We start from the raw sequence: 26,141 nt of genomic DNA, 5'->3' as shown, positions 1-26,141 counted from the left end.
CCTTGAGAGGTCATTGAGTTCAGCCCCCTGACCTCATGGCAGGACCAAGTACTGTTTAGACCATTCCTGATAGACATTTACCTCATCTGTTCTTAAACATCTCCAGAGATGGAGATTCCACAACCTCCTTAGGCAATTCATTCCTGTGTTTGACCACCCTGACAGTTAGGAACTTTTTCCTAACGTTCAACCTAAACCTCCCTTGCAGCAGTTTAAACCCACTGCTTCTTGTTCTAGCCTCAGAGGCGAAGAAGAACAAGTTCTCTCCCTCCTCCTTATGATACCCTTTTAGATACCTGAAAACTGCTATCGTGTCCCCCCTCAGTCTCTTTTTTCCAAACTAAACAAGCCCAATTCTTTCAGCCTTTCCTCATAGGTCATGTTCTCTAGACCTTTGATCATTCTTGTTGCTCTTTTCTGGAACCTTTCCAATTTCTCCACCTCTTTCTTGAAATGCGGTGCCCAGAACTGGACACAATACTCCAACTGTGGCCCAACCAGCGCAGAGTAGAGCGGAATGAAAGAAAGAATTGAGCACATCTTTATCTCTGCCCCAATGGGCATGCACAGACCCAATATTGCCTTCAATCATGTGATCACATCTCGTTTCCTCAAAATATATACGTTTATCTGCAGCCAGAGATGCATGTATCTTAGAGCATGTCCACTCAGGAAAATGGACCACGGTTTCAGAACAGCTGATCATGTGGACGTGTTGTTGTGCAAAAGAAGTCTTCTGGAATAATTAGTGCATCCCCTAGAAGAGCAGTTCTGCTCCATTTCCTAATACAGACAAGTCCTAAGATCAACCACGATCAACAGAATTAAGGAATATGTCATAATGCAAGACAGAAGTGATGCGACGCTTGAGAGGCTCATCCTTGAAGCCATTTTCACCGACAACTGGGCACTTACGGCACACAAGGTATCTGATCTCCAGCTCATTGTCAACAAGTTTGCTGATGACACTCGCCTCTTTGGTTTGACAATCAGCCTAGGAAAGGCCGAGGTGCTGTTTCAACCTGCTCCAGGATCTGCTGTTCTCACCGCTTCAATCTTCATTGAAGGAACAGAGTTAAAAACAGGAGAGGAGTTCAAGTACCTTGGCAGTGTGATAGTCAATGATGGCTCCCTTGACAAAGAAATCAATGCCAGAATCTGCCAGGCCAGTCAGGCACTAGGACGTCTGAGAGTGCGAGTGTTGAATCAGCACAGTATCCGACAGCCCACTAAACTGAAAGTGTACAAGGCTGTAGTTGTGACCAGTCTCCTGTATGGCTGTGAAACCTGAACCTTGTACTGAAAACGTGTAAAACTGCTGGAGCGCTTTCACACAGGCAGCCGAGGTCAATGCTGCACATTCGACGGCAGGGCAGAGTTACGAACCTGGAAGTCCTGGACAGAGCAGGAACCACGAGCGTCGAAGCCATGATTCTGAAAGCCCAGCTTTGCTGGACAGGGCACATCATACGAATGGAGCAGTCAAGAATCCCTAAGCAAATCCTCCATGGTGAACTCTCCCAGGGAAAAAGGAATCAAGGTAGGCCTCGCAAGAGATATAAAGACTGCATGAAGGCCAACATTGCTCATGCTGGTTTAAAACCAGATCAGCAGGAGTAGCATGCAAAAGACCAAACAAGCTGGTGTGCTCCCGTACAGCACAAGTATGGCAACTTTGAAGAGCAGGGACGCGTACGCCTCATTGATGCTTGTGAGAGGAAGAAAGCAACTGCAGCAACCGCACCAACAGAGCCAGGACAATTCCCTTGCCCCCACGGTGAACGCCCATGCCGTTCAAAGCTTGAAGTCCTCAGCCACATGTAAGTGCACAACTGCTGAGCCTGTGGAAGCTCAAAACGTCATCACCAGACACGACGGACTACCTACATAATGTAAAGAGCAGAGCTATACCAATGCACTCACCCTTAATTTTAATATTTCCTGATTTCTAAATACTAAATTACGCTACCATCATATGTCACTTGTACATAAGGTCTTGCATTTATTTTCTTGCTTTTTTAAATAAAAAGACATCAGCTGTATAAGCAGCAGACATTTGTGAGCGAAGACCAATCAATTCCTATAACCATCAGTAGTCTGCACATTTCTGTACTAAAAGATACTGGTCAGGCAAAGGTCAACTGGTGTCAATTAGTAATGATGGTTAAGTAAATACTTCCACACTTATGATCTAATATATATTTGTAATAGAATTTGTTTATTAACATTAAAATCAAAGTAACTGGTTTTCTTCACGGATTGCTTAGTTTTATGACTCAATAGAATCCATGAAATAGTGAACTGTGAAGACAATCTTTTAGGTTGTTTTAAAGCTGACGCATTCAACATTTGTGGACAGTGCTTCTTTAACTGTACACCAACATTTTTTCACTGCAATTTTCAAATGAGCGTAATGTTTTAAAAGAGAGAAAAGCAGAGAAAATATGCACAAATGCTGCAGAGTTTACCAGAATTATGGGAGAACAGGAGACATTTATAAAACTTTTCAAATTCCCAACCAGTCGGCTTTGCTGTTCTTCTTCCTAAAGGTGTGGTCAGATTTTATTTGTTTATTAATTAAAAGTTGGAAGGATGTGATTTTATTTTACACTTGACAGGTTCAAAAACAACCAAAGGATTTTACTAAAAATTTTCTATACAAACCTACACTTAACCTTGTGCATGGGACAAATATGGAAGATTTCAGCAGATGACACGTTCTGGATCATCTGAGTATAAGTAACATGGGATAGAACTGAAACACAATTTCTGTCTTAACTATCCTGGATGTGAGAAAGAGTTATCCACTGGATTTATGAAGAGGGAAGAGCTGAAGAAGAATGGACTTCAAATGGCAAGTCCAGAAGGTCATTCTGACGACATTAAATCCTTCTCTGAAAGATTTATGTGCAGCTCAAATTCCATGGTGTAAATGTCCACATAAAATAAACCAGTTGCATGGTCCATTCTACAGAATTACCTTCCTTTTCCCACCCTGTTACATGATAGAGACACCGCAGTACTTCTTCCCCTTGTGAGAACACTTATGTAGTATTACTTGCCTAGAACAGATGTATGTGTCTGCTGACTTTCAGCCTCTCACATCACATTAGAGTGGCAAAATGCACAGTATTGCTGTTTCACATTGAATTGCACGGAGAAAATGAAAAATATGAGTTAATGTTGGATTTGTATGGTAACCTATTTTGGCCTGTCCTGGCTTTTCATAGGTGGATGGTGGTGTTCCCTGAGTTAGCTTCCTCTGGTCATCAGGAAGAGAACAGATTGGTTAATAACACCAATGCACAAACACCTGTATGGACAAAATGACGGAAGAAAGAAGGCAAAGGGAAGGACAGAAAGCTGACTGATAAAGACACATAAACACCCTCCTAGCCAGCAGCTCAGACTAGGACCCAGTTTGGAACAGAACATTGTAAGGAGCAGAGGTTCTCAAAAGACTGGATTTTGGTATGGGATCATTTTACCTAACCTGATTTACCTGACCTCATGTAATGAGAGTCAACCCATCCTCTAATGGAGTTTTAGATAAAAGTATGGAATTTTTGCTGTGTCAACAGGTTCATGCTTGATATTTATCTTTCTTCTCCTCAGTAACCTAAGTCAGGCTGCAGCAAGTGACAGCACACATTCCCTATGTCTCCCAGTGTTTGGCCTGCATAGAAACACAACCACTAAAAGGCAAAACCCCAATGTGCTCATTGCATTTATGTTATCATCATGAAGGAACTGTTTGTCATGCTCTCTATCATTTGACAGATTATTAGATCAGAGTTCACATAACCTTTTTTTGAAATAGAATAGGAGTAAAACCCCATATGCTTTAAAACTATTGCACCCCCTGCAAAAGAGAACAAGTCCAGAATGATCTCCAGCACAAGATGGTTTACATGCATAGCATTTACATTTTCTTTTCTTTTTCTTTCTTTCTCCCCCCACCCCCCCTTTTTTTTAAATTGATTCACAACACTCCAAGTGACCAAGTTTCCCATCCCGGGACCCACTCAGGAGACCTCTCCTATTAGAGATATGGGAACCTGTTTGTAGCTGAGAGCTCTGTTCTCAGATGCACATGCTGTACAGAAAATACCACCCCATACAAAGAGCAAGACATACCTATTTCAACAGAAACAATGCTCCACGGATGAATAAGAGACACAAGATATTTACAGCAACGAAGGGTCCTGTGGCACCTTATAGACTAACAGAAAAGTTTTGAGCATGAGCTTTCATGAGCACAGACTCACTTCACCAGATGCTGGTCTTGGAAATCTGCAGGGATATTTACAGGTTCATTCATTGATTCTAAGACAAGAAGGGTGCATTATGCATCATAGGCTAACAGCCTGCATATCATAGGCCCAATGCAACATTAGGAACAGCTCCCCTTTCCTTTTATTTCGCTGTTCAATAAATACGGGTTGTTCTAAATGGAATGGCTTGGCACTAGGAAGCTGGCTTTGGAAGGATCCCTGGGTTCTGGGTGTTTCCAGCAGAATTCCTAAACACCTCCCAACCACCCACTTCGAAATGGCCCCTGGCTCTGAGGATTTAGGTAATTCGATTACATAAATGTCCCTTTACAACAAAAAGCAGGGAAGTCTGCTGTGTCTTGCCACTCCCTCCCCTAAGTCAATCACTTACCCCCTCTTTTCAAACATACTCTTTAAGCTAATTACGGACAATCAGAGATGCAGGCTTTCAGTGGACAACAATGAATTCCCTTTTTTAAACTCACAGCATCATTGTCTAAAAAGGACAGTCAATCTACTACTGCACTGAAGGAGCCCTGTGACTACCACAAGACCAAACAGCACCATGGAGTCTCTCCCCCAGGCCTTGCTCATATACCTCAGTACATGTAATCAAATAATAAAACAATTCTTTACACTTATTTAGCACTCAGAGATTGCATATAAAAATAGCTGTTCTTCATACTACAGACAAAGGAAACACTGAGTCTTGGCTCAAGATCAGGCAGAATGTTTAAACCAGCAAAATAAAGGGGTCCCAGTGCCAGTCACCCATGTGCTAACCGTTATTCTAGAACATCGGTGATACATAAGAAACATAGGAGGGGAAAGAACTTCCACCGTCTACCTAACTAAAAAGTGCAGGAGGCCCTTGGGAGGGATGTATTATTTTCTAATATCCTAGAAAGGTATCAAACCTCTGCGGACAAAAAATAAAACCTCCCTCTCAGCTGTCTGGTGTTCTCACTCTCAGGCTCCAAGAGCTGTATCTGTCTTATGTGTTATTTTGCCTGAGTTTAACATGTGTGAATGAAACAGGAAGAAAATCAATGCACATAGGGTAGAGAGTTCGTATAGAGCCTGGCCCATGTGGAATGTGAACTTTCAGGGTAAGCTCATTGTTTTAAAATGATAGCTCCAATAATGCAAATCACTAGAGTCCCTTATACTTAACCCCCAACTCTTTATTGCCGACTCATTAACTGCATTTACGAATATATACGAGCAGCAGGGGCTTTAGTGTTTATGACCTATTAGCAAGCACAACTTTTTCCATCTCTCTTCCGGTGCTCCTCCAAAGAACTCACCCTCCGACAGGGTTTTAGACAGTACTTCTTTTAGGGAAAAGGTCCACGTGAAAAGTAAACACTGGGCCATGAAATCCTGAAAATCTTACCTCAGCTTGTAGAAGTCTGAGGAGAGAGAGAAAATACAAGTCTAAGAATCGTCTGCCTTCTCTGAGTATATGTCTATAAAAAAAAGATCTCCTTTATTATCAAAGTGGAAAAATAATCCAAGATTGATTTTCTTTCTATAGCTATTATTAAACGTTTGTTACTGGCCAAAAATAATCAGGTTAGAAAAAATGTGCAATACATTAAAAAAAGAGGAAATAGTAATAGAAGGTGACGGAACAGAGAAAATACAGATAATTCTCCTCCAGCTAAAGTCATACTTTTACAGCTAAAGACACTCTTGGTGCACTAAGCGACGTGAGATACAACCATCAGAAAGAGATGATTTTTCAGGGACCATTATTCCAGAATTCCAAGCAACAGATATCCCCTAGGGTTAGAGAATAAAACACACCCAAAATCATGCTATTTCTAAAGGTTCACAGACTGACAAATCACACACAATTTGATTAGAAGGTATGATGTCTAGCCTCATCTTGGAGCAAGGGAAAGCATGAACGTAATTCCAGCATTGTACAAAACAATCTCTGGCCCCTCCAAAAATCTATCTTTTTTCCAAAAGGTGCACGAAGGATCACTGAATAAAATCCTCAAATAGTCAGTGTAACAGAAACCTAGGAATGAGATGCTCAAAGAATCACAGGTCCCTTCCCAAACCCTCACACTGACTTCAATGGAACAAACCATTTCTCTTAATACGTATCCTTGTTATGGCAATGTCATAGCAGGGCACATAGCAATATTTTAAACATGTTTAAAGCTCAGCCTTGTTACTTCCACCATCACAATGCAACTACTGAGTCAAAAAAACCTACCACATAGCTTATTGCACTCCTGTGACCTATGGGAAGTATTTCCAAAGCATTTATCAGGATACCGAAAGACCATCAGTTTGGGCTTGCTCAGTTTTCAACTTGCACATGCTTGCACACATGAACTAGACAGGGATATGCAAGCAACCACCCATACAGAAAAAAAAACCAACTGTCAGTCATGGTTCTTGAACCATGTTTGACAATTATTTCTGAACATGATTAAAACTAGCAAGGTTGAACCCTTAATTACAGCAGGATTATAAATCCCATCTACGTTATAAAGCAAGATCCAACTGTAAGTGTCAAATTTCCAAAACTGTAATCTAAAACGTTATTTCGAGTGATCTGGGTTAGAAATGTACCTTATAATATATGAATGTTCTATTGTGTTCTACTGTTTGGCAAATAGGTTTCTTCCTGCAGTGCAATTTTGTGTAGTTCTCTCTCCAGTGTCCAAATACTCTGCAGAAACAATAGGATGTTAAGGAACTGGACAGAGACTACTCATTTATTCTAAGCCACCAAACATCTAGTAATAGGAAAGATCTCTGGTCTTGCCTAGCCCAAGACAGATTTGAACTGATCACCAAAAAGTGAAAGACTCTACTGCAGGAAGAAATTTCATCTTCTAACTGAAAAGGTGCACTGCACTTTTGTGTTTGGAAATCTGTTTTAATGCGTTCAGTATTCTCACATGTTCTGCTCAGGTGGGCTCCTCTGTATTCAGTACTCAAAGAGGCTGCTGTGGAATACTGATGGGACAAAGAATGAAGTTTTTGGTGAAGATATAGTACCATGCACCACTGCTAAGTGAGTTTTCCATCCCTTCCTTACCTGGCTGTTAACATCAGCTGCATGCTGTAGCAGTACTGAGACCAGCTCCTTATGTCCTCGGTCACTTGCCCAGTGGAGCAAAGCTCTGCCCTAGAAATATTACCAAAAAAAAAAGAATGAAGTCAGCTGAAGCTATTGTAATGAGATGCAAAGCCCTACTACAGGAACCCTGGATGTCACAAATTACTAAAAACAGAACATTAAAAAAAGCCACAATTAGAATGGGCCATTTCATCCTTATTTGTACATTTACACCATGAGAGCAGGAGCGCCAGCCACAGAAGGGCAACACAGGCTTACTTCTGCACTCCTCTGCACCCAAAATGCCCACTCAAGTCAGTGACAGCACAAGGGAGAATGGAGAAAGCTAGAGACCAGAACATGGTTTGCCATTTAAACAGCATCAGGATTTCACTCAGCACACGTGATTTTAACAGAACAGGGTCGATCTCTAAGGCTAAAGATTTTTAAAGATGCACAAGGCATATGACTGCCCAGTTCTCAATAAAAGTAATGGTAACGAGGCATCAGAGGTGGAAAAAGTACCCCAAAAGTTACTTGAGTAAAAGTGCAGCTGCTTGGGGCAGGGGGAGGGGGGATGGATGGATGGATGGACGTAGTCAAGTACAAGTCACCGGTGTCCCTCTGGAAAATTACTTGAGTAAAAGCACACACGCACGCACATCACATTTAGAATGTACTCAAGTATCCACAAGTGAAAGCAACTGCACTTTTACTCTCATAACTTTGGGGTTACATTTCCCACCTCTGTTAGGCACCCACATCCCCTGGTGGCTTTGCAATTCTCAGCCTAAGTCACTAGGATCTGGACAACCAGGTGTCATCAGATCAGAAAAAATGTATTGAAACCTTTCTTTTGTCTGTTTTATTAATTCAGTGTGTCCCTGCATCTGAAGTCACTGGGCATAGCTCCAAAAACAATTTGTAATGACTCTGCCACCCACCTTAGTTGAGGTGATGACTAGTGGAAGTTCAGATCCATCTATTTGTCAAGGACATGGGAAATAAGTAGTCCTCTTCTGAGGACTGATTGACACACAGCTTAACATCCTGCCATGGGCAGGGCGAGGCTGTCGTGATCAGAGGATGGAACGGTTTTCCCATATGAAACTCAACGCTCTGCTTTATGCCAGTTTAAGCAGGGATTAAGCAAATGAACCGAGGCAAAAGACTGAATTAAGTCAAAGGAGCACTTCACAAAAGCCTTTTTACTCCCCTTCAAGCTCATTCCAACTCTTCCCCAATGCACATCTTTATTCACCTAATTAGAGGGGCTAGCTGGAAAACAATGTGCTCTGAAAGAGAAAGCACTCAGCAATTCAGAAGTCTTAAAAAGTTGTCCTTACTTTGTCTTTTGGTATCTCTCTACCTGTAAGAACCTGCTTCAAGTGATCAAGCACTAGATGCTGAAAGAGAGGTGGGGGAAAATGGGAGTTTGCATGGGGCAATGCAGTATGTATCGCAAAGGAGCAATTTCCTACCCTGTGTTCATCCCAACTTGCCCATCGTGCCGTGAAGTCCTGATCTGGAGCTGACCCTCATCAAAGTTTGGGGTTGTTCACATGCAGTCTTCATCTGACCCTGTAGAAGGCTAGGGACTACAGGCTGAACCTCTTGAATCAGGAACACTCTCATCTGGCAAACTCCTAATCCGGCATGATTTAAGTTAGCTGAATGATCACTTATCATGGGTGTGGCCAAGTTTCCCATAGTCCTATGAAGTTCGTTTATAGCCATCAGTGTTCTGTGCTGTAATTTAGCTGTAATTTACCCCCAAATGTCTTTTAAGAGCTGAGTAAACAGTGCAAATGTTGGTAATGTGCTAGAAAATACTGACCTCCCATCATTTGGCAAATTCTCTTGCCAGGTACCTCAGGTCCCGAGGGTGCTGGACAAGGGAAGTTCCGCTTGTACCTGCAAAATCTGAGGTGTGGCATTTCAGGTCTCTGTTTAGGCTTATATCTGAGAATCAGTTCAACACAGGACCAACCAACTGCCCAAGCTCTAAGTGCTTAAAAAAAGAGCTCGTATTTGGAAACCAAAACACAATTCTTCCATATGTTATTAGCCACAATAGCTGTGCTGTCCGCTGAGCCTAGGAAGACTTTTCTTGTTACTCACATGCACAGAATCCAAACCCACCGAAACCAATTATAGAGCCTTTTAATGAACAGCTCTAAAATGTTTCCTATCAACTATGGAAAATATTATAAATTGGCATCTTTTAGATCTTCATTTAAACAAAGAAAAAGTAGATGGTATTTTTAAATGGCATTTGTGCTGCCCCAGCGATCACTTGCACTTCCAGCATAACATGTACATTTTATAGCTGTTAACTTAAACTCCCCGTTAACATAAATTTTTCCAGATTTAATACGGTGTGTGACACGCCTGCAGAAGGGTCTTTTAAACTCATGCTGAGGTAAAGCAAGAAATCATAATGCTGCCTTATGACACTCTCACAGCAACTTGCTTCTTCCAATGTACATTTCAACGCACCTGTGGCCCTTCAGAACCAAAACAGGGTAGATACAAGCTACCCCTGACATACAGCTTCCAATGCTGCAGGAGTGAGGGCGGGGGGTAGGGATGGGGGAAACTGTCAAAGGGAGAACCTCACTCATTTATCAGTGGGAGCGGTGCGCCTGATTTCCCAGAGCTGGTGCCAAAAATTTACTAGCAGAAGGGGGACAAGACGACACCAGTGACTAAATCTCTCTCACTTTTCATATTGGATATTTTTCAGTAAGGTGGCAGATTTAGAGCATTATTTTGAGTCGGGAAATGCGATCTCAGACATTAGACACTCAGCTTTTTACCACACTTTTTGACCCAGCAAGTAATTAACTTCTGTAACACATTATTTTAATGGTACACTAATTAACCTTGAATTAGAATGAATTCCCTCACAATTACTTTCTATGGAAGTACAGATGACACTGACATCCAATATTAGTATAATTTAATGATTAATGTTCTTACACTCAATATCACAGTGGAAGTCTGAAAGGAGAAGAGTAGAATTCAACCTAGTGGGGAAATACTGATAGACAAAGTATCTTAACTTCACCTCTAATCCATGAATGCTTTAGCTGTGGGATATGCACTGGGCAGGTAAACCAAATTTTTCTGTGCTACAGACAACTAACTGTTCCAGGAACCAGAGGCACTTCATTTAAAGGGAGCAAAGTTGCCTTAACACTTCTTACATATAATATAACTGTGATTATCTAATTGCAGTGGGGTAATAAAATTACACAGTAATTATCATGCAATTAAAGGATTAAATACGATTCTTTGTATCTTTAAACCAGGGCTTTCAAACAATTAGAAATTGTGACTAATCACATAATTTTAAAAAATTAAACAATCAAGCTAGTAAACAATAACAGAATCCCATTTATTTACATCTTCAAATACACTGATTTCAGTTAGAACACAGAATACAAAAAGTGTACAGTACTCCATATTTATTTTTGATTACAAACATCTGCACTGTAAAAACCAAGAGACTTTTTCAACTCACCTGATACAAGTACTGCAGCGCAATCTCTTATCGTGAAAGGTTAATTTGAAAATGTAGAATCAGGTACCAAAAAACTGCATTCAAAAATAAAATGCTGTGAAACTTTAGAGCCTACAAATTCCACTCAGACCTACTTCTTGTTCAGCCAATCACTCAAACAAGTCTGTTTACATTTGCAGGAGATAAAGCTGCCTGCTTCTTGTTAACAATGTCACACGGGAGCGAGAACGAGCTTTCACGTGGTACTATTGTAGCTGATGTCACGAGATATTTGTGTGTGTTCTCTAAACATTCATGTGCCCCATCATGCTTCCACCATTTCTTTTATGTCCCATCCTTTGTACTCACTTAAAAGAAACTTGGTTTATTATTTTATCTAATCCAGTGTGTTTAAACTGAAGGCTGTGTCTACACGACAAAATAACTTCAAAGTTGCTAACTTCGAAGTTGAGCATCTACACATAAAAAGCTGCCCACCCTTACCTCAAAGTAGGGTCCCAGTACTTCGAAAGGAAGTATCTACACACCAATAGCTCCTATGTCCAAGTAAGAGGCCAGGAAATGAAGTAGACTGAATCGCACCCGACAAGTCCTTCTGGGCTTGCAACCCTTAAAGGGCCCCTCCCAACACCCCCCCCCCCCCCGCATGTGCTCAGGGCTACCAGGCTGGCCACTGCAAGGTAGACTGCGTGCTAGGGAGAAGACATGGACAATATACCTGGCCAGCTGCTTTCCCTGGAGGATGGATCTCCTTCACTGCTGTGGCCAGCCTGCTGGCCATGCCGCTTGCTGCCGTGTTTCAGCAGCATGCCAGGACTGGTCACATGGGCCCCGTCGTGCAGGCCCTTGGCTGGGCCATGCTGCCTTACCCCCACCCCCACCCCCTGTGATCTGGCGCTGATGGGCCTTTCCCGCCTGCACAGAATGGGGGACTGGGAGGAGGAGTGGCTGAGAAAGTTCCAAACGACCAGGCGGACACTAAAGGAGCTCTGCCACTGTCTCGCCCCAGTCCTCCAGCACCATGACACACGAATGCAGCCTGCGCGCCCCATGCAGAAGATGATGGCAAAAGCAGCGTGGAAGCTGGCCACCATTGACAACCACCAGACCCTCGGCCATCAGTTTGGGGTGGGCAAGGGCACCATTGGGGCCGTGCAGCTTGAGGTAAGGTTGGCTCAGACCACAGACCCCATCTTGTGGAGGGGGCTACTGGGCAATGGGGTGGGGGGCCCTGCCAGGCATGGGGAAGGGGACCACCCGGTCTGGCGTTCATGGACGTGTCTTCCTTCCATCCCTGAAGGTCATCCGAGCTATCAACACCGTGCTCCTTCACTGTGTCATCACCGTCGGAGACCTGGATGCCGCCTTTGCCAGGATTGAGGAAATGGGGTTCCCGAACTGTTTTGGCATGATGGATGGAACCCATGTCGTGATCCAGGCCCCAGACCACAGCGGAGATGCCTATGTGAACAGGAAGGGGTACCACTTGTTGGTCCTCCAGGCCCTGATCAATGTGAGAGGCTGCTTCATGGACATGCGTGTGAGGTGGCCGGGAAGGCCTATGATGCCCATGTGTTCTGGAATTGGTGGCTGGGACGCCGAATAGGAATGGAGTAAGGACTTCGAAGTTGGGTTCCTTTACTTCTGAGTTATCTTCGAAGTAAGGGCAAACATGTCTAGCCGCTCCTCAGGCTACTTCAAAGTAGCACCTAACGTCGAAGTTAGTTCCTAGTGTAGATGCACCTGAAGTGTATCTGAAACTCCACTCGGTGTAACAAGGTACATGCACAGTACAAAATACACGTTTCTGGGAGACAACGGAAGACTGGGAACATATTGTGGTCATCATGCAGTATAACCACGGCTGGTAAGAGCCAAGGTGTGGCTGGCTGGCAGACATTCACCCATTAAGACACACCTGGGAGTAACATACATGCTGGAGGCTGTTTGTGAACAGCCCAGGCTGGAGACTACAGCAGCAAAAAACTGTAAGGGGAACCCCAGGTTAAAGGCAGATGTGCCATAGCTACTCAGTCTGGATCGTACCTTAGGCATGTCACACTAATTATACTTTGCTTTCCTATATTTCCTCTGCAATGGTTATAATATTTTTCAGTGATTGCCCTACATGGTTTACACTGTAGCTGGCTGCTATTATAGAAACCGTCATGTTTCACTCGAGAAATGGTTGCATTCTAGTAGCAGGCAAGCAATCCCTAAATGCAGCCTGTAAAGCAGGATGGCATAATGCTGGACGAAAAGTACTATGTAAACGTACATTGTTAAAAAGACAATCATTTACTTTTGGATAAATAATTAGTGAGTGAGTGACAGAAGTACATCATTGCTACAGAAGTAGTTACAAAGGAATCCCAATATAATTACGACATAATCAAATGTATTGCCAAGGTATTTGTGAATTAAAGTGTTATCCGGAAAGCAAACTCAAAATTATGAGCATCTGGAGACGTAAAAAACAAATCAAGTTGAAACGTGAACAGCAAAAGCTAATGGATTTAACACCTAAAGAATCAAGGGAAATCTATTTACCATCTTTGACTGCAACCAAAAAAGGGTAGCAATAGATAAAGAGTTGTAGTGCTGGGCAACGGGTGAATCTTGGATATCAGCTCTGGAATCTCTAAATTCTTCTGATCTTCGCAGCCATTAATTTATGAGTCAGTAGAAGATTTGCCCAGCATTGCTCTGGTTCTTCAAGGCAGGGGGCTAGGGCTGTGGGGGGTGCAAGAAGGGGATGAGGGCAGGGAGCAAGGGTGTAGGAATCAGGGCAGAATGTTGGGTGTGGAGATGCGGGAGTCAGAGCAGAGGGTTGGGATGTGTGAGGGGTGCAGGAGTCAGGGAAGAGGTTTGGGAGGGAGGCTCCCCAGGACCGCCGGGGCAGCAGGGACTGCACTGCTTGCCTGGCAGCTGCTCCTCAGGGCAGCTTGGGCAAAGGGGGCAGCACTTAGTGGCTAGCGGCTGCTCGCCAGGGCTGGCACACTTGCTGCCCTCCTGCGGTAATTCTGGAACTGAACCAACGCTGCTATCAGAGCCCTCCCAGCTGTATAAAGCCTCCGCTCAGTCCAGTGCAACGCAGATGCAAGCTCTGGAATTTTCAGTCCTGTAACTTCTGTAAGCTTCGTAAAAGTAGCTTTGTTTTATCGATTTAGCTTTGCTCTATATTGTCATATTTTGTTTCATGAGCTTTGCTTTGAAGCAGCTGCTAGGTCTGTATTCAGTATATACGTTAGTAAGAAATTGCTTAGAGATACCTTAAGTCTGTAAGAAATCCCAGCTGTTAGAAAGTTAGATATGTTTGCAATTTCATATGAATGTATGCGCACGCAGTGGAATGAGTCCCCAAAGCCAGCCTGTCTGGACGACCAGGTGCCAGCAGCACCCTGACAGCCAGAGAATAATAGGAATGGAGGCCTGCAAAAGACCCAACCAAGAAAGAGAAAGAGGCCCCATCAAGAGACGATTGAAGTCCCATCTACTGTGAACTGATGACTCATGGTCATACAGGATCCTGAGGCAGTGGGACAGGACAAAAGCTATGAATTGAAATGCACAAAAAGAAGGGTGCAAAGCTATTGGCAAGTTTTTCTGGCCATCACCGCTCTGCAGGAGTTAGTCTTGGCTGGCTGGGGAGGCAGGAGGTGGCCAGAGCCCCTCCCCCTGTCCCCAGGATGAGCAAGCTGACAAGGTAGGGGGACAGGGGTCATACAATCACCTTGCCACCCTGGATTCATGACTTCAGGCCGACACACAGGATCCACTGTGCCTTGGCTTCCTCCACTGCTGTCCCTACGCTGCTCTTTGCCTGCATGACTTCACCTATGTAAGTGTGTGAGTGCAGAAGAGGACGAGTGTGCATGGGTGTGTGCCTGACAGCTCGCTCCCCTTTTTCTTTAAGCCAATAGGGGCGGTTAGTAAAATACACGTGTGGAATAAAGGTAACATGGAGTGGTGGTAAATGTGGGCAAAAAAGGATTAATTTGAATTTGAGCAACAGCTGACAAGGGACCAACAATCCTCTGTTCTTAGTGTTTGTAAAGCAGGGTGGACAACATGCCATTGTTTAAGGGGAAAAGTGAAAGGGCACCGTTAAGAATCTGCACCACTAAACAAACCTCAGTACTGCTCTCATTCACCCTTTGTCCAGGCTCATTCCTTGGCTGGTTCCAAAGACCTGCAACGCTCCCTTTCTGTTTGAGGAGAAGCCATCAAACCCCCGGCAAATCCTATTGTCCTGGCACAGCCAAACCCCGACCTGGCTTTAAGTTATGATAAGAGGAAGCTACATACCAAATTTGATGGTCTTAGCTCTTACTGTTTCTTCAGGAAGGAGAACAAACAGATTCACAGGTGGATGGAAGGACAGATACAAACTCTATAAAATACATAGTAAATTTTCCAGGCCTTACACATCAGGACTTCTTGGAGGGCCCCCTCCATCACTATTTCATTATGGTAGCACTGTTTATTGGACAATGCTTAAACACAGATGTGCTCAAATTGGCACAAGTAGCATTTAGAATTTGAAAATATATGCTACAGCAATGTCCTTCTTGAATTAAAATGCAAACAAAATATACGATGCATGTTAGTGGTGACGGTGGTATAGCAGCACAGCAGAGCATACGCAGTTGCTGTAGAAGTTATTAAGAGGATTCAGTCTTCTCAGTCCCTCAAATCTTGAGTAAGAGACATAAATTTAGCTCCAGTGTATTGGCCCAGCCTCTTAAATCTTCCGCTTGTTTGGATTAACACCACTAGCTTGGCCAACTTCTCTAGCAGTTTCTCAAGCCAATGGCATATAAATTTTGTTCCACCATGGTCGTATCTACACGAGCCCCAAATTTCGAAATGGCCACGCAAATGCCCATTTCAAAGTTTACTAATGAAGCGCTGAAATGCATATTCAGCGCTTCATTAGCATGCAGGCGGCTGCGGCACTTCGAAATTGACACGCCTCGCCGCTGCGCGTCTCGTCCTGACGGGGCTCCTTTTCGAAAGGACCCCGCCTACTTCAAAGTACCCTTATTCCCATGAGCTGATGGGGAATGAGGGGACTTCGAAGTAGGCGGGGTCCTTTCAAAAAGGAGCCCCGTCGGGACGAGACGCATGGAGGCGAGGCGTGTCAATTTCAAAGTGCCGCGGCTGCCCGCATGCTAATGAAGCGCTGAATATGCATTTCAGCGCTTCATTAGTAAACTTCGAAATGGCCATTTGCGTGGCCATTTCAAAGTTTGGGGCTCGTGTAGACGTAGCCCATGAGTCACACGTTGTCCAAAAAACAAAGTGAGGGAGGAGGGGTTACCTGTGAATTTATTTTTTCAAGTCCTTGTAGAAGGAGGTTGGAAAACAGTCGCAATTAACCGAGAGAAAGAAACAGGACTACAGCTAAACTAAGTGGAACAAAACTGACTTGGAATCTACGAGCTTTCATAGACCTCTAAATGGCGTGTGTTTGGGAGTGGGGTGGGGAGTAATTTTCAAACCACATTCTTTTCCCATCATTCCTAAAAATACCAGGGAACTTTTGCTGGGAGGTGGAACATGATCCTTTCACATTCAAGGCTTCCACCCCTCATGGACAATCTGATAGAGCCATGGCTACAATGACACTGCTCTCAATGCAGAAGATGGAGGTAAGCCGGTATAAAGCAGATGGGTCTTTGTTAAAAGCTTTGAATCTCATATAAACACAGTGCATAGAAATGTGTGTTTGTTTACTTGGATTTTTATTATAATATAAAAAGTGTGTTTCTGTGTGCTCTGACACAAGTTCAAAACAAACAAAATTTCAACAGCTCAGGACACATTCTAAGACGACTTGAATACCTTCCAAAACAAAAATAAAATAAAGCGGGAACTGTTTTGTTGTTAAAAAGGCATCAAAATCTCATTCTGATCAGGATATGCCATGAACTCTAAAGTGACAAAGTAGCTAAAATGTGACACTGGACCCTCTATTTTATTATTGCCACTTGCATACAACCTTGTATACAATGAAACAGTTGCTTTCATTAGGGCCTATTTCTTTTTAAACCAACACAGCCTATGTGGCTGAATTTTAGGCAATTTAGAAATAGTAAATGGGAACCTATCCATAATAATTAACATCCGGCATTTTATATAATCCTCTTGGACTTTGTTTAAATCAAACTGAAGTTTATTGTACCTGAACTATTAGCTTGTGTTCTTTCTGGAGAACTGAGAAAGAGCAACAGGTTCTTTTCTTTATGTGAGAAGAATACGTATGTAATTAGAGGTATAATTGACAAATTTACACACACACACACACACACACACACACACACACACACAAAAATACTAACCATATCTTTTTTATACTACTTTACTTAGCTACATATATATTAGATATGGTTACCATAGATATTTCAAATATATTCATATGTAGTACCCTTTTCTGAAATGGTTTTGCTTTTAATAAGTAGGAGTTTTCACATTTTATGTATGTACAACTATCTTGTACTTTTTTTTAATCTTGTATTTCCAAATTGGTAGGTATGATTTGCACAAAATGCAGAAGATATAATTATAAGCATTAGTAATACATTATGTGAGGAAAAATCTGAACAGTTTAAAAAAACTCAGTAATGTCATTATCTTACAAAAAAAGGATGTGCACAGATTCTTTACAAAATGTTGCACTGTCAGCAAACCCTATTCCATAACAACTGAATTCCTTACAAGCTGCACTTACTTGTATGTATCTGTGCTGACATATTAGTTTTGAGAGAGAGACAAGGCAGGTAATCTTTTATTGGACTAACTTCGGTTAACCAGGAAACCAGGTTTCCTCCCTCAGATCTGAAGAACAGCTCTGTGAACCTCGAAAGCTTGTCCCTTCCAACAACAGGAGTGGATGCCATAAGAACCATTAACCTAACTAGCTTTTCTCTCTTGTATCCTGGGCCTGATATGATACAACAGCATTACAAACATTTAAATGCATATCCATTTAAATCAACTGTGTCAGGTTTGTTTGGCTGCGCAAGAGAAGTACCTTTTGGACTTACCTCAATGCATTTGCACTGTAACACTGAAACGGATAATAGAAGTATAAGATTATGCCTGTATATGTACTGACGTACCAAAGGTTCAATAGATACTCTTTTCTAAAAGACTTCACCTGAGCTGCAGGACACAGAAAAATAATTTAGCCTTCTGCTTGTGGAGCAGGTTTGAACAGAGAGCAGTGGGGGCAGTGCTGACTTATTAAAAATATAGTGATACTTTGGCATTCACGAAAACAAGGGACTGATAATACTAGCTGGAAACAAGCACAACACACATGGATGCTAAGTGAACGTCATAATGCTCTGCAAAAGCACAGATATGCATACCCAATATGAAGGCCAGAAAGCCCTGGGATTTGGACCAATGGGATTTTTTCTGCGAAATTTTGTAACGTACACAAGGCTCCAGAGGGTTTCAGGATATGGTGTGGAAAACTTCTGCTGGTGATGAATAGTAGATAGTGTTTGCTGTCATATGCAAAGAGCTGTGTAATTTCTAAACACTTCTTTTCTCACTGACAGATACATCTCCTTCAAAGAAAACTACTCTGGGTTATTACACCCTCAGTAAGATATACTCACTTCACCTGGAGATGGGGCAAAGGTAGTCGTTTTGCAAAACCTAGGGCTCTTCAGCAGCTATGGAACTGTCTCACACGCCTCAGCACAACTAGAGTAGCTGTGGGGTTGATGGTCAGGCCTATGTTTTTACACTGTGCAGAAACAGACCAAGGTAAGTGTACCAAATTGTTAAAGGACTGATAAACTTTTATAATACAGGTTGAACCTCTACACTCCAACACCCTTGGGACCTGACTGGTGCCAGACGAGAGAATTTGCCAGACCACAGGAGGTCAATATTGTTAAGCACATTACCAACACTTTCACTGCACTTAGAAGAGATTTAGAAGCAAATTACAGATAAATAACACCACAGAATACCGAGAGCCAGGACTGGTGGCTGGAAGCAAACTGTATGGGACCACGGGAAACTTGGTCACACCCACAATAAGTGGTTGTCTGGGTAATTAAAATCATGCCAGATTACATGTTGGATGAGGGAGTTCCAGATTAGAGAGGTTCAACTTGTAACAAATTTCTGGCTGAGAACAAGGTTGGGAAACTGTAATCCAAAGGGGAACTTTCAGGGAGATATAAGCTTGCGGAAGAGGGGCAATGTAAGAGACTCCCCTTTCTGAGAGAATACAGCAACGCTCGTTTGACGCTATCACACACTGATCACTACATGATCTCAAGTAATTTTTTTACTCCTAAACTGCATTGTAGTTAGTGGGAGCAGTTCTGCTATTTCTGTGCTGTTTAACCTTCTAACTTGTAGTCACTGCCAGGACTGATGGAGCTGACTGGTACTATTCTTCTACTGCCTTTGCATGGCAAACAGTCTCGGTTTCTTTAATCGATGACGTGAAATTCTAACCCTGATTTTACTCCCCTCTCCCTTTTTCCCCCCCTAGAAATTAATTCACATCAATTCCTGATTAATAATAAAAGGCTGTGCCATCAGCATTCAGCACCCCAGCCGGGGCTGTCATGGCTCAGAGGGCAGAAATCTGCTCAGAGCTATAAGAGAACCCAACTGAATTTGTGGCGTCTCAGTCTATGAATGTGTAAGCACTTCATCTGTTCACCAAAGTACAATGTGCTGGGAACAGTGGGGAAAGGTATCTGGATGGATTATGGGGCAGGGCTAGGTGGCAGTGCACAAGGATTGAAACCACTGTGCTAAAGCCGGGAGATCATTAGCCACAGACCAATTGAACAACAGAACTGTGTTTGTCCAGTCGAGTGTTTGCTTTTACAGTAGATATGCGTACTGACAAACAAGACCAATTCGTAACATAGATACTCATTTTTTTCTTTATGGCTGTTGTAAAATTATTAGTCAAGACCATTATCAGAGAGGTAGCCGCGTTAGTCTGTATCTTCGAGAACAACAAGAAGCCCTGTGGCACCTTACAGACTAACAGATATTTTGGAGCATAAGCTTTTGTGGGCAAAGACCCACTTCATCAGATGCATGAGTGAGGGGGTTTCAGAGGAGTATTTAGAGAGTGGGGTCCCAGTAAAAGTGAGGGCCAGAGCTGACAAGGTCTATTCCGTCAAGGTGGAAATAGCCCATTATCAGTAGTATGTATCAAAAGAGGGAAAAACAAGTCAGATCACACAGGGGGGATGTGGCCCATTGTCAGAGTCTAATGTGGAGATCTTAAGACCCAGGGCAGAGAAGCGGCTTTTCTGAGGGGCCAGCCACTCCCAGTTTCTGTTTCATCTTTGGTTGATGAAGTCAAATTTGCAAATAAGTTGCAGCTCAGAGATTTCTCCCTTCATTTGATTTTTGAAATTTCTTTGTTTTAGGACTGCTACTTTTAAATCCGTTATTGAGTATCCAAGGAGACTGAAGTGCTTTCCCGCAGGTTTTTGTACATTACCATTCATGATGTCTGATTTATGCCCATTTATTCTTTTACGCAGAGACTGTCCAGTTTGGCCAATGTAAATTGCAGTGGGGCATTGCTGGCACATGATGGCATATATTATATTAGTAGATGTGCAGGTAAAGGAGCCCCTAATGGATGGTGGATGTTAAGTCCTGTGATGATAAGACCACGTTCGTTCTTTCCCAGTTTTGAAACCTAGTGACATTTGATTTTTGCTTCCCGGGCTTGCAAGCAGGAAAAGCACTGAACAGTGGGCACACTTTTAGTGACACTGACAAACTTAGAATTTTTCTTTCACCCTAACTGTGGAGAGACAACAACACATTCCAATCTGAAGTACCCTCCAGTCTTTCTGTCTAAGTTGGTGTAGCTTTGGAGGGAATCCCAGGTGTCCAGACTAGTTTATCTTGAATGGCCTGGCAGACAGTACTGATTGGCCAACTCCATACAATAAACCCATTGTTTTCTGCTTTTGTTATACCAGCCAGACTGAAAGCGAAAGAGCTATTGGGCACCAATGTGGCTTTTTCCAGCTCTTACTTTGAGTCCCAGATGGGGTCTTCAAGATACGCAAGAAGGAAGCATCCTGACACAGACACGGCATTATTATTAGTAAGTCCCTACTACTAAAATCTCAGCCAAGACTGGAAAGGTATTACTGTTTTTCCCCTCAATATTTGGCTATTTAGCTCCTTTCTTTTAACAATTCTAAATTGGAATTTAGAAAAAGGGGAGAGTGAATTAAAACACAAATCCAACAGAGGATCAATGGACTACTTTTTCACCATACCTCTTCATCTCTCACATTCACGTCCACTTTTTTTGACTGTATGGCTTTGGTTACATGATCAATGTTGTTTTCTCTGCAGTAATCAAATATGTTCTTGTCTTCCTCCCTGATTGGAAACAAAAGCAAAAAAAAAAAAAGATGTTGTCTTATTGGATGACACAAAGGCTGCACACGGAGGCTAGCTTTGCTGCAGACCCACTCATTTCAAGAGCAACACTGGAGTGGAATAGAATTCCAATGTTTTGCATGTAGGCTGGGTCTACACTAGAGAATTTTGTCAACAGAAGGGCCGTCTGTCCACAGATTCTCAACGGAACTCCGCACTTGCCTCGACAGTATTATTCCTCAAAAATTTGAGGCATTACTACGCGCCAGAATAATGTCAACAGAAGTGCAGTGTAGACACCTCTGTCAACAGAGCGGGCTTCCGGTTGCTGGGCAACCCTCTTTGCAGAGCTGCCATTTCGCTTTCTGGCACCAGTGAGCAGTGCAGTCTGGTAGCTCTCTGTCGACAGAACAAGTCGTGTGTAGAAGCAATCTGTTGATAGAGGTTCCGTTGAGATTTCCCTGTTGACAGTAACTTCTGTAGACAGATGCTTCTAGTATAGGCATAGCCGTAGACTGATATGTTTTCCTGATATAACACCACTCAGCCTGCTGCTCTAGAAACACGTGTTAGTTTGAACAGTATTCTGCAAGAAAAAGACATATATACTTAATTCAATAAACTCACACAAGAAATCAGGAACATGAGACTATATAAGACAAATTCAGCCTTGGCATAAATTATTGCAAATCCCAGAAATTCCACCATAGTCCTTTTTTTTGACCCTCAGTAACATAAGCAAACTCCCACATAAATGTCACACGCCTTTTCTAAACTTCTCCTCCTATCACCACCTGTGGCAAAGACAGAAAACTTTTTTTTTCTAAAATTAGCTTTCTCTCTGCCCGATTCCTTCGCTGGAGGTGTCTGGGACACTATAATTCACTACAATGGCACTGACAAATCTGGCACGAGAGGAGACTGGATATCTCTGAGAAGATTGCCTATGCACCTCTCCCTTGGCCTCCAATAACTGGAAGGGAAATTCAGTGACATTTTAATATTATTTTGGGGGGCCTCTGTCATCCCCCATACTCATCGCAACCATTTTTACAGACTTCACCTTACAGCAACACACACCATCAACCTGAAGAGGACATGGATCTGTTGGTTCACAGCAACATCAGGGTGTCAAACAGAAGACGGTATTCAGGAAAGAACCCTCACTCTTCCAAGGAAATGGGTACATCATCGCTGCCATTCAGAACAGGGGAGCCCTACAAGTCTGTAGATATCTGCTCTATATCTGAAGATACTTGCACCCCAGATGCAGACAGCCACAGACTGCTTTTATGGATTGGAAGAAGATACAAATTTTGTATCCATGCAGGGCTCTAGGCACAGGAACTGCCCACGTGACCCAAAATGAGACCATCTCTTGGACAGCTTTGCTGAAACATTTTTTAAAGCTTTCTTTGGGATAATATTTCAAAGTGATACGCAAAGACTTCCTATTTCACCCTGCAAATCCCACTGACATACAATGGGAGTGGCCCTGGTAAATCCCCAGCCGTGATTACGAGCATTTATTGCCTTAAGTCTAATGGACACCAAAGGCCCATTTGTCATCCTCTGTCATACACACCTCGCTGTTGGGCATAAAAAAGCTCTTCCATGCTGCCATGAAGGGCTGTTAAATGTCTTGTTAACTCTGTTAACAATACTGTTTCCTACTGGCTGGTAAGAAGAGAAGGTTTAATATGTTGTAACTGGCCATTGCATCCTTCCTATCATTTAGGGAGCTATTTATATAACTCAGACACTTGCAGCACCTTAATTTGTCAATTTCCCTGCACATGAATATGCATCTGCTTTCTATCGCAGAAGATGGGCATGAGCTAGTTTCAACTTGGGCCACTGATCTAAGAACAAATTGAGCTTTGTGGCAATCTCTCTGTATTGTATAAATGCAGCTAGTCATATCACGCTTAGACTCAATAAAATACAGTAGTCAAGCCACTGTGACACTACACAGATTGTGCAAAGACCTTGTCCACACGCTGAAGTTGTTCCACTTTATCTATGCCAGGGCCAGCCTCTAGTGTGGCCACAATTATGCCAACGGGAAAAGGGAACAGCTACACTGAATAAACATCTTTATACCAGTAGAACTGTGTTCACACTAGGACTGTGTCAGCATAACTAATTAGGTTAAAAAAATAAAAATCACAGCCCTTACTGAACTCTACTTCCCAAACTGCTCTGCCTCTGCTACCAGATGTTTGACTGTGCTGCAGAAATTCAAAAATGGACCTGGTTCGCTGTTCCATTACATGTGCCTAATTTCCGGCAAATTGATTTGATTGCTGTTGCAGTGTATCAGTCACCTAGAGCAAAGGTCACCAACCTGTTGATTGTGACCGACTGGTAGATTATGGAGCTTCTGTGAATTGATCACGTGATCCTCAGGTTGGCTGCCTCTCCTGGCCCCATGCTGGTCCAGGAAACAGTCAGCTACATTCTCAACAGCCTGGGAGGGCTGGGGGAGTGAGACAGCTCAGGGCTGCCCCTGCCTCCTGCATGGTCCAAACAGCTTCCATTGGCCAGGAACAGGCCAAAGGAGGAAACTGTTTCAGGCACAGGCTGCACTGCAGCCCATGGAGACCTCCTCCAACCTCTCCAGGGCCACACACAGAGGGTGAGCTTGATCTCAGCCAGCCAGCATTGCCAGGGGCAGTGCAGGGGCAGTCAGAGGCAGCTTCCTTGAGCCCCACCATGCTATGGACCAGGATGGGCTTGTGCTAAGCACCTCCCCACCACATCCTACACTCTTACTCCTGTGTCAGCCCTGAGCCAGCAGCCAAACCCCCTCCCAGAGCCCACAATGCTGATCACGTCCTGCATCCAACACTCTGCCCTAGGCTGGGGCGCCCTCCTGCACCCAAACTCCCTCCCAGCACCTACCTGCAACCTTCATCCCCTCCTCCCAGCTAGATGACAGTGAATGAGGGTGATCTTGAGTGTAAAAAGCTTGGAGACCACTGATCTAGAGGCAGAGCAATAGAATGCAACACAGCTTTCTCTTGAAGGAAGTTCTTTATGGGAAATGGAGAACTTGCAGGGGAAAGGTCATAGCCAACGAAGTTCGTTAGTTTAGGTGCCACTAATGCAGAACAGAAGATTCCGCATTCTTGTAAGACAGCTTCAGGAAGAACAATCCCATGGTGTCAGAATGCAACAGTAGTTAGTTTGTCCCTGAGCAGCACGCTGATTTGGTTAGCTCTTGGAAGACTGAAATAACCAATAATAAAGTAAAAGAAAAAATAACATTCACCTGCATTGCAGTCGAATGGGAAATGAAGAGAAGCACCGGAAACTAATGCCCTCTGACCTGGGCTCCACAAGAAATGTATGTAACAGAGCGGTGGCCGTTTCAGGCACTGGCTGCTGCAAAGACAAGTTAGGTGAAGTAGTGTCTTTCACTTGACCAATTTCTGTTTACCAGAGAGACAGGTTCTCTCACCAATACAGGTTTGTCCAGTGAAAATTATTATATCACCCAACTTGTCTCCCCAAAAGAATAGAAATATAGAGAAATTTTAATACCAGATAGGACAGCTCTGAACTCTGGGGTAATGAACTGACATGCTGAAATAGGTGTGGTCAGTACAGAACAAGCAGTGCTCCAAGGAAGCAATTTTTACTTCACTCTCTATCTTTCAGTACTTTGTTGTGAATTATGCTGGTTCCTCAGATCACAGTTCTGTTCTCCTCCCTCCATGCCAGTGAAGCATTTAAAAAAAAAATTCCATTCCTGAGCTCCTGCTGTAGAAAAATTGCCAGGACTCATTTCTCTGACCTTCTGCTCGATTTGAATGTTACCTATTTGGTATCTCTACCCTCTCTTTTGCACGCAAAGGATCCTTCCATTTACCTTGCTTGCACTGCACAGTTGTTGACTAGAAAGGTTCAGAGTCCGATAGCTCATTTACAGGTCTGGTATTTGGGAATGTTAAGATACACTGCTGACTTACGATCAAGTCTCAGATGAACAGTCTTCAGAGGTATGCTTAGCACAAATGACGACTGCTTCATTGGATAGAATTATTAAGATATCAACTTCTAACATAAATCTTATTGATAGTTGAATATCAGGTACGTTGTATATCTTCACTTGATTAATAGAAAGGCACCATTAATTTTTAATATTTTGGGTCTATCAATAGCTTTTCTCTTTGGGTCACAGAAAAGAAACTCAAAACAAAACAGCAGTCCTGTACCACTTTAAAGACTGACAAAATAATTTATCAGGTTATGAGCTTTTCTGGGGCAGACCCACTTCAGAGCAGGAAAATTCTGACCCAAGTACATTATTTTTTATGCAGTAGGTCAGGTCTAGTGTAGAAGAGTTATAATGATACAGCTGTGTCACTTAAGGTTGCCACTTCTTACCAGTATAAACTCTAGTGTGGATACAATTATACTGCTACACTTTGAACTTCTCTTGTCTGACATGCTTGGAACCTGATCTGCGCCAAACGAGAGAATTCATGAGACCATGGGAGGTCACTATTATCTAGCACATTACCAACACTTCCATGCTTACTGGGCTCTTAGAAGACATTTAGAGGTAAATTACAGCTGAACAACAGCGCAGAACACTGAGAGTCAGGACTGGTGGCTGGAAACAAACTTTATGGGACCACAGGAAATTTGGCCACACCCAAGATAAGTAATGCCTGGTTTACTAAAATCATGTTGGGTTACTAATGTTGCTGGATTACGGATGTTGCTGGATTAGAGAGGTTCAACCTGTACCTCTTATGCTGATTCTGGTAAAGACATAAGCTTTACCAGTAGATGTACTGACATAACCTCCTTAGCATGAATGCAACTTTATCTGTTTTAACAA

The 26,141-nt window shown here is 43.0% G+C and overlaps 1 protein-coding gene across 3 annotated transcripts in view; it reads right to left on the bottom strand.

Annotated features, from left to right (window-relative positions):
- Positions 1-26,141, bottom strand: part of ACBD6 (acyl-CoA binding domain containing 6) — a 120,367-nt gene that overhangs the window by 46,812 nt on the left and 47,414 nt on the right. For 2 of the 3 annotated variants that reach the window (XM_075003280.1, XM_075003281.1), the window contains exons 5-6: positions 21,184-21,289; positions 7,339-7,428 (exon numbers count right to left, since the gene is read on the bottom strand). In XM_075003280.1, coding sequence (XP_074859381.1) covers positions 7,339-7,428; positions 21,184-21,289 — 196 coding nt within the window. Of the gene's footprint in view, positions 1-6,865; positions 6,967-7,338; positions 7,429-21,183; positions 21,290-26,141 lie in introns of those variants that run through there. The other variant, XM_075003282.1, reaches the window with a different exon arrangement.

Source organism: Carettochelys insculpta, chromosome 9 (genome assembly GCF_033958435.1).
Source record: "Carettochelys insculpta isolate YL-2023 chromosome 9, ASM3395843v1, whole genome shotgun sequence".
Lineage (NCBI taxonomy): Eukaryota > Metazoa > Chordata > Testudines > Carettochelyidae > Carettochelys > Carettochelys insculpta.
Note: the sequence above shows the minus strand (reverse complement) of the source record. Positions and strands in the feature narration are given on the sequence as shown.